At 37.1% G+C, this 8,647-nt stretch overlaps 1 protein-coding gene across 1 annotated transcript in view; it reads right to left on the reverse strand.

Moving 5' to 3' along the window:
* Positions 1-8,587, reverse strand: part of ASAP1 (ArfGAP with SH3 domain, ankyrin repeat and PH domain 1) — a 78,695-nt gene extending 70,108 nt beyond the window's left edge. Inside the window, exons 1-2 of the mRNA XM_057367574.1 lie at positions 8,531-8,587; positions 1,007-1,079 (exon numbers count right to left, since the gene is read on the reverse strand). Coding sequence (XP_057223557.1) covers positions 1,007-1,079; positions 8,531-8,587 — 130 coding nt within the window. The remainder of the gene's footprint in view (positions 1-1,006; positions 1,080-8,530) is intronic.
* Positions 8,588-8,647: the final 60 nt, after the last annotated feature.

An 8,647-nucleotide genomic window follows, 5' to 3' on the forward strand; every position in this document is an offset into this window, starting at 1 on the left:
TACTGAAATTACAGAACAGCTAATTAAAGCATGGTGCTAGCAAACCAACATTGGCAAAGAATCTGCAAGAAATTAAAAATCCCAGACACTTCCATAAACACAGGTTAATGGGACAACACAGAAACCAAGAGCACTCAAAAGTAGCTCTGTATACAGAAAATATTTGCTAAACCGATTATTATTGCCAGGGAATTGGAACTGGTATTTTCTAAAATCCTGTGTTTACAGCCAGAAGGTTATTGGAAGGTGCACAGCTCTGCACAGCTCTGTTATCCTATCTGCCTTTAACACAGTTTTTAGAATTTAAGAGAAACAGGGGTGGAAGCATTAGAGTTATAATGTTTTTAAAACTGAATTTTTATGTCGATGATCATTTGTTACTGCATTCAAATTGATTATCCACTCATATTCCAGCCAAATAACCCCTCATCAGTGCAATTACTATAGCTCCAGTCAAACATCAACAGTGTCTTCAAGCAAGCAAAATAGTTATGTATCTACTCTATTTTAGGTAAGAAGAAAAATACAACATGTAGATTTTAGGTAAGAAGGGAAATTCATAACATTATGAAGGAAGAGCACATATTGACAAAACAAAAACATCTACCTGTAGGTATTTCTTATTATTTATTTAACTTTTTAAACTTTTAAACTTCTAAATCTTATTTCACTTGTAAGTGCTTTCTACAAATTCAGTTCAGAACACTTTTTTGTCATTGTTCTAGCTGAAGGTAACTGCTTGAAATATTATGACAGCAGGATAATTTGCCCATTGGAATTCTCCTAGAGGACTTTGAGAAGGAATATGAAGGTAAAAGAACCAGAGAGCACAATAATCTCCTGTATAATCAGGAGTAAAGAAAGAAAACTTTTAAGTCCTGACACTCCTAAAGCATCTCTTATGATATAAGAGATAAGCATCTCTTATGCTATAAATTGCAAGACACATCTCAAACTTGAAATTAAAWTATTTGTTTCTCATGTAGAACTGAAAACAATGTCTTACCTTGCCCCGAACTATATATTGCTTTCACAGATTTTTTCACCTTCTGTAGTGCAGTTCTGTCTTGATCCAATGCCTACAACARCAAGAAGTAAAGAAACTTTAAATATTTACTTATTGATTGCCAGAATATACTTWAACAACTAAAAAGAAACCCACAAAATTAGTTTCACAGGCCGGAAAAATCTRCAGGTAAAACTTATTCAGCCTATGGGAAGATCTGGGGTTATTCAACATCCTCAAGATGAATTAAAGAATTGAACTGAAAATGCTCTGACAACAGAGTAGAGCAATAGTTACAATGCTAGAAGAAAAACACTATTTTAGTTTTGCAAAGGATGAAGCATTTATTTGAACTGCATTATACTTTGGAAAAAAAAAATATAAACCAACAAGAAACAGCAGATGCTTCTACTCTAACCCCATAGTTTCTACAACAATTAAATTACTCGTTAACAGCTGTGGTTCTCCCATAGTAATGGAGCTCTAACTACAGACACAAATTACCACACTAACCTCTTGCACCAAATTCCACAACATAACTCTAAAAGTACAGCAGATGAAAAGTAGCAAATCAAAATAAAGGAATAATAYCTGATTTTGTGCACCATAATGTAACTAAAAGGAATATTTAGTTATAATAATATTCAAATATGCATTTTCAAGATTACATCTTTAAGAATTCCAATTTTTCTGCAATAGTTCCAAAATCCAGCAGAAAATGTCATTAAGTAATGATGAATTGAGGATTAGATTTCTAATCACGCTCAGAAAAGTTTAACAGTGTCCTGTATTTTTTCCCCACTTAGATCACAGGCAATTTCCTAACACCTAGGTAATGTTAGATCAATAATTCCAAATTTTAATGAAGCTGGCAGTGTTTGCCATATCCTATTCACTTTCAAATCACTGGAGATTAGAACTCAGAACCACTTAGCAGCCTAGCTGAGCATGGGAGCTGGTAAATGCCACACCATTCTTACTGCAGAGATCCTTGCACAGGAATGAGCAATGTTATCTAAAAACCTTAAACTCTGGAGCTCCTGAGGGTCTGGAGACTGGCAGAACAAAGCAGAACATCAGCTGCTCCTAGAGCAGAGTGTACTTCCACACAGAGGGACATCACCAGCAACACTGAGTGAAAACTCTCCCTGTAAGCAGAGTTTTCAGTGTCAAAACTGAGATGGTTTTGACAGTGAAAGCCTTAGAAAACCTCAKAGCACCYTCCAGTACCTAAAACAGGGGGTCTGTGAGAGAGCTGGAGAGGGAGTTTTTGCAAGGGCATGGAATGCTAGAGAAGGGGGAATGGCTTGAAATGAGAGTAGGCTGAAATTAGATATTAGGTAGAAATTCTTTACTGTGAGGGTGGGGAGATACTGGCACAGGTTGCCCAGAGGAGCTGAGGGTGCTCCACTCCTAGAAGTKTTCATAGCCAGGATGGATGGGGCTTTAAGCAAACTGGTCTTATGGAAGGTGTCCCTGTCCATGGCAGAGGGTAGGAACTAAGGGATATTTAGTTTTTCTTCCAATCCAAGCCATTCTATGATTCTATAAATGAAGAATATTGCACTGGGCATTAAGAAGCTCCAGAAAACCACATCAGGAGCTCCAGGCCAACTGGAATGTTAAGCACAAGAGATGGTTAAACATGAGGGTACTGCTCACAGGTAAGCTCCAAACACTTCTGTGTTCCCACTTACAGTAGGAATCCATACAGAGAGAATCCAATTAATATATAATAGTTCTATTTTGGAGTGGCCCAATTTTAMCCATGCAAAATGGTTGAACAATGCATGATAATCTGTAACAAAATAAAATGGGAGTGTTTCTGTTCCTTATTGGGAAATGACCATTTTCTCAAATCACACAACCAGTTCCGTGGCAGCTAAAACTAGAACATTTGGAACCACAAAAGCTATGTAAATGCCTTCTTATGCTATTTATCTCTTGGTTTGGTTTTTTGTTTGTTTTTTTTTTTTTGTTTTGTTTTTTTTTTAAATTACAGTAGAACAATGGATTAAAACATTAAGAATTGCAAACATCATTACTTCTTTTGCTCCCCAGTAAAATAGTGGGTTTTACTTGACTTGTATCTCGCCAGGAAAAGTTACCATTTTTAAATGTAATAAAATATTTGGAACTCTGCGTTCCTTTCCAAGACAGTGCACAGCAAGTGCTTCTCTTTGATTCCTCTGCAAATGCTGTCAAAAGCTTTTGCTTCTGCCTGCCTGCTACGTCAGGCAGTTGCTATCATACATTTCTACTGAAGTTCTCTCCATCTTCAATGACCAGAAAAAAATAATGACTCACTTGTCTACAGAGGGTTTGAACACAGGATAAGAATTTGAAACCAAYATTTTGAAAGAAAGACAATGGTTAACATTAATGAGATTCAGAGATAAAACTTTGTACTAAGGTCTAGTGTTGAAGCAAATTGGACACTCAGGACAAAAAAACAAATACAAAAACTCCAGGAAACTTTTTCCTAAARTTATCAATCTAAAAGACTCTGACAAGCAGACTAGAAAAATCTTCCAGATTGGATTTGCTATTGAATTAGATTTAATCACTAATGTGAGAGCAGGAGGGAAGGGAACATTCATTATTTTAAAAGAGGAATCACTGAGCAAAGCAATACACAAAGATGACATCCACAGCCTGAAGGAGCCAGTGATCTAAGTCAGAATGACATCACAGGCCAATTTTTTATTTTTATGTTTGCAAATACAATTTTTTACGTGAAGACTTCTTCATAGTCCAAAACTATAAACAAAACACAGTTATATACCTGGTACACAAAACTTGTTATCTAGGGTTGCTTGGGTSCTTTTGGGTGTTGGGGTTTTTTGGTTGTTTTTGTTTTGYTTSTTTYATGTAAMTGGAGATAGCCTGTTTCCAAACATATTACATCCTCTTAGATATCTTTTGCTGATAATTTTTAGCTGCACTCTGCTGTAAAGGAAATAAGTTGCACTCAGTGTTCAATTCAATCATTATTCCCRAGTAATGTTACCTTCTCAGCAGGTTAAATTAGGCCGGAACAGCCGTACTTTTCTTAGTTAGGTGGAAACACATTCTTGCAGTATCCATTAATTTTAATTTCAAGTATTTAGAATACTAAATATTTTAACTGCCTAGACACAGAAGACACAAAATCTGATCTTCCACTAAAAGTGGTATATATTTATATTATTGAAAATTTCAGTGTCTTAGAGAGCAAGGAGTCTCTGTGACAATCGCTAGGTATTCAGTTGCACTCCTCCTACCTACTAAACTCTTCCTTATTACCACCCACTCCTGGCAAATGTTCTTTCTTCATTTCCATGATATCATCTTGCAGGAACCCTTTTTAAGTTCCACAGAAGAACATTTTCTCACCCTCTTAGGCATTTTGGAAAGAGAAATCATTTACTAAAAGTACCTGCACCACAAATTCTCTACCTTATTAKCTGAACAAAGATGTATTCTTGAAAATGGTCATTCTGGAGACAAGCTGCACTGCGTTCAAAATAATGCAAAATCAGTGTTCACAAAAAATAAAAAGAAAAAAAGGGAAAAAAGGAGGAAGAACACAGAACAACCACCATATTTAATCTGCTTAAATAACATGAAGCGAGAAAAGCTCCTTGCTCCTTATTCTCAGCAGATTTTCTGGCATATGCCCTGTTAAGGTTTCATGTTGCTGCATTCCCTTATATTGAAGCTTATGCTCAAGATGAAAATCTCCGGATCATGCAACATCAGCTCTTCTAACTAATCAGTGTGGAATTCCCTACATAGGCAGCCCAGACATAATTCCTCCTTTCTGCTAAAATATGGCTACTTTGAACCCAGCCTGCAATTTCAAACCACCAACCTGGTTCAAAGCTGTACTGCTGAAGAAAGCAGCAGTAATCTCTGTTYCCTTATCCTAGAGCACTCATGGTGGCTACACTGTGATGCTGCTGTGGTGACAACAGTTCCATGAAAGCCACAGGCTCCTTTTGAGCCCATGGATTTAGCTCACCTTCCATCTCTGCAGTACACACAGACAGACCTTTGTACTTACAGGTATCATTTCACATTCAGAGAAGGTAATTCTTGCAGCACCCTCCCTCCTAAGACGTACATTTACTGGTAGCTATTCATACCAGTATAAAAATGGAAAACTTTTCCAGCTGAGCATATTAAATCAAATTAATATTGGGGTGGAGACAAGGTGAGCCCTCCCAATGGACCATTAATTGCTGTARACCACTGGATAGCTGCACGTGCACACAGATTAGGGCCAGATAAKAAAAGGTGTATGCTGACATTCCCTGACCTATGCCAGTCCTCCCTGCTAGACATTTCCCACTGCTGTTCACACAGACAGACACTGCTTTCACCTCTCCTCAACCCTCAAGAGSCTGATCTCTTCTCAGTGAAAAGTATTTCTATTTTGGGACCATGTTCTGTTTTAATAGCTTCTAAATTTTAAACCAGAAATTATACTACAGTGCAGTGGGGATAGTGGTAGATTCAGGTTTGCTATTTATCTATGAGGTAATAAAAACTGGCAGGTCCATATTTAGATAAACCACTAATTGTTTCTTTATAACCTTGGGTCTTTTTATTCTGTATAGATATGTATATATTTATGTACATGTGTGTGCATAAATACAATATATATTAGAGTGTATTAGCAGGTGTCCCTGCCCATGGCAAGGACAGATGATCTTTAAGGTCCCTTGCAACCCAAACCATTCTGTGATTCTGCATTTGTCCTGATGTGTTTGTACACAAAAGTCTACATACTATAATCATACTTAGGAATATTTGAGGCGCTTATTGCTAATACATGTGAAAATCATGGTTTTAAAAACACCTAAACCTTTCTTTTTAGATTAACACAAAACTACTGTCAAGAAGCCAATCATGAAAGTGCTTTAAACACATATTAAATTTAGCTTTTCTAGAAATCAGCATCAACCCAGAGGCACRCATTTGCACAGAGGATGCTACTGCCCCTTGAGCCCACTAGGGCTACCAAAACATCAAATACATTTCCCGTTCCCCTCAAACCTTTACAGTTTGAAGACGGGTAAAAAACATCACTAACTTCTATTTCAACCTTACAACAATAAAAGAAAAAGAGTGGTTCAAGACACTGATCATCACACTAATATATCAGCATTTATCTGATCATCACACTAACATATCAGCATATATCATCGAATATTATTAATCCCTTCAAGTACATTATTATCTAAAGGAGATGCATTTTGCAACTGGAATGAACTGCTCATGCTTATATCACAGGARGTTTAGAATGTCACACCATTTGTAGGAAGTTTGCCCTAAAAGATACCATATCCTACCACTACCAGAACCCATACACAAAAATAATATACCAGAGAAGAAATGTTTTAAACCATTACAATATTTTGCACAACACAAACACATGAGAGGAGCTTGAAGGCAATTAGAGCATGCACAAACTATGCACTCATCACAAAAACCCCTCCCTCCATTTATTTTAAGAAATTATTTTCTTACATTAAAGAAATAATCCATGTGAAATACAAAATATTGGAGGTTATACACACAAATGGGTGCACTGAATGCTTGGTAGTCACRTGCCTGTRTTGTCAGATRYGAGAATAATTATTTCATGGAACACACACTGATGATTTATTGGCTTCAGGGGACTAAAAGTAGTAAATCTTTCACTTACCAATTTATACATTCTCTAACCCTGGAACAGAAGTTACTGCCATCTATACTATAAAACACACTTGCCCTCTGSTCAAGTCCCAGTTACAGACCCCATGGAATGAAGTAGAGCAATAGCACCTTACAAAGTTACAACTGTTCAGCAGCAGTATCAGCTTTCCTCACAGTAAAATCCAGACTTTACTGGATATACAATAAACACAGACTAGACAGCTAGTAAGTTATTGCATCCTACTGAAATTGCAGCAATGTAAACACCTATAATTGCCACRGTGAAATAAAACCAAAAGAGAAGATTAGCATCAAGTGCTGGTCTCATTCAGAAGTGAGCAGACTACCAAACCCACTTGATTCTGGACACAGAGAAGTGGCTCAAACCWCCCTTCCTGTCCTTCCCTCTCTGCTCAAATTATACTGGTCCTGCCATTCACCAGTATGAASCTTGTTTCCAATTACTGGTTTCAGCACATGGCTACATGACAAAAACAGGGGGTTTAAAGTGTTACGAATTTTCTAGAGACAATCTCTTGCTGTATATAGATGGATAYAGAAAGATCCAGTTTGAACTTGTCCTGAATTACTTAAGAAAGCCCCAAAAGGTCCCAAYGAGAGGAAGCAAACCAAAGCAAGAYATCAACAAGCACTTATCACTGTAGTAACTAATCACACACCACAATTTACCAACTGCTCCAAAAAAAGACCAATTAAAAGATAACATTATTGTTAAATCCTTGTCTTTTCTCTGAAAATTGTAAGCTTTAAGTGTTTTAAACATAAACTAATGAAAAAGGCATTCAGTGATCAAATCAAATAAATGCGTTTTTCCAGAAAGTATTTTTTTCAGGTACTGCCAAAACTTAACACAGATCTCATCAGCTAAACTTTCCTCGTATCTGCTCTTAGCTACATGGTCTGATGCAATGCAACAGCCTCTCTCCAAACTCCACATATGTGACAAAAATCACAAACCTCCAGTGCTGTAAAGGTCATAATAGATGAGCCAGCTCATTTGTGTGGGCTCCAAAAAGAGCTGCAAAAATGTTAGCCACTTAATTATTCTCCAAGTATTACTCAAATGGAAGCAGAGTAGATATTGCTTGTAAAAGTGCAGTATTGCTAATTGTAATTTGTTTTGACAATTGGATCCTTCTTTGCAACCAGACTCCTACCCAGCAGCCTTTTCTGCAAGAGCAAGAATGTAGACACAGATCACTATCAATGTATGACTACTTCTGCATAAAACCAACTTAACATCTCATTTTTTTTCTAATAAGCATGGAGTGGATATTGGATTTTGTACATGTTCTGACACACCTGGGGATGCTTATCAATATTTTGGGCAGTTTCTTCCTTTAAGATTTCAGTTGAGTTACATCAATACTTCTGAGTTGAACTCCTTTTGTATACAAGGGACACTTAGAGAGATGCCTGAAAAACAAACTAAGAGATTTGTCTCCAGATATGCTGATGACACCCATCAGCTTTATCTTCTAATTTCTGTTGTGTAGGAGATGCTGAAGTCCCCATAATTAGTGTTAACACTTGAAATCATCCAGTGACAGATGAAAAATTTCCCCCACAGTCACAGGCTCTAWAACAGTTTCACTGGGTAGCAACTAATCTTGGTGATAAATATCAGAGAATCAGAGAACGTTTTGGGTTGGAAAAGATCATCCAGTTCCAATTCCCTGACATGGGGAGGGACACCTTCCACTAGATTGGGTTGCCCAAAGCCCCATCCAGCCTGGCCTTRAACACTTCCAGGGATGTGGCACCCACAGCGTCTCTGAGCACAATGGGGCATGCACAAATAATTAGTGCTAATATTCTTACCTTTACATTGGCAACAACACATTTTGAACCAGCTACAACTGCTACAACAGTTATCATTCACTACATACAAACCCATTTCTTAAATAAGTAGTAGTAAAGCTGAATAGTACAGAAACC

Source organism: Malurus melanocephalus, unplaced genomic scaffold, assembly GCF_030028575.1.
Source record: "Malurus melanocephalus ecotype Western Australia unplaced genomic scaffold, MMel_1.1 scaffold_3, whole genome shotgun sequence".
NCBI classification, from domain to species: domain Eukaryota; kingdom Metazoa; phylum Chordata; class Aves; order Passeriformes; family Maluridae; genus Malurus; species Malurus melanocephalus.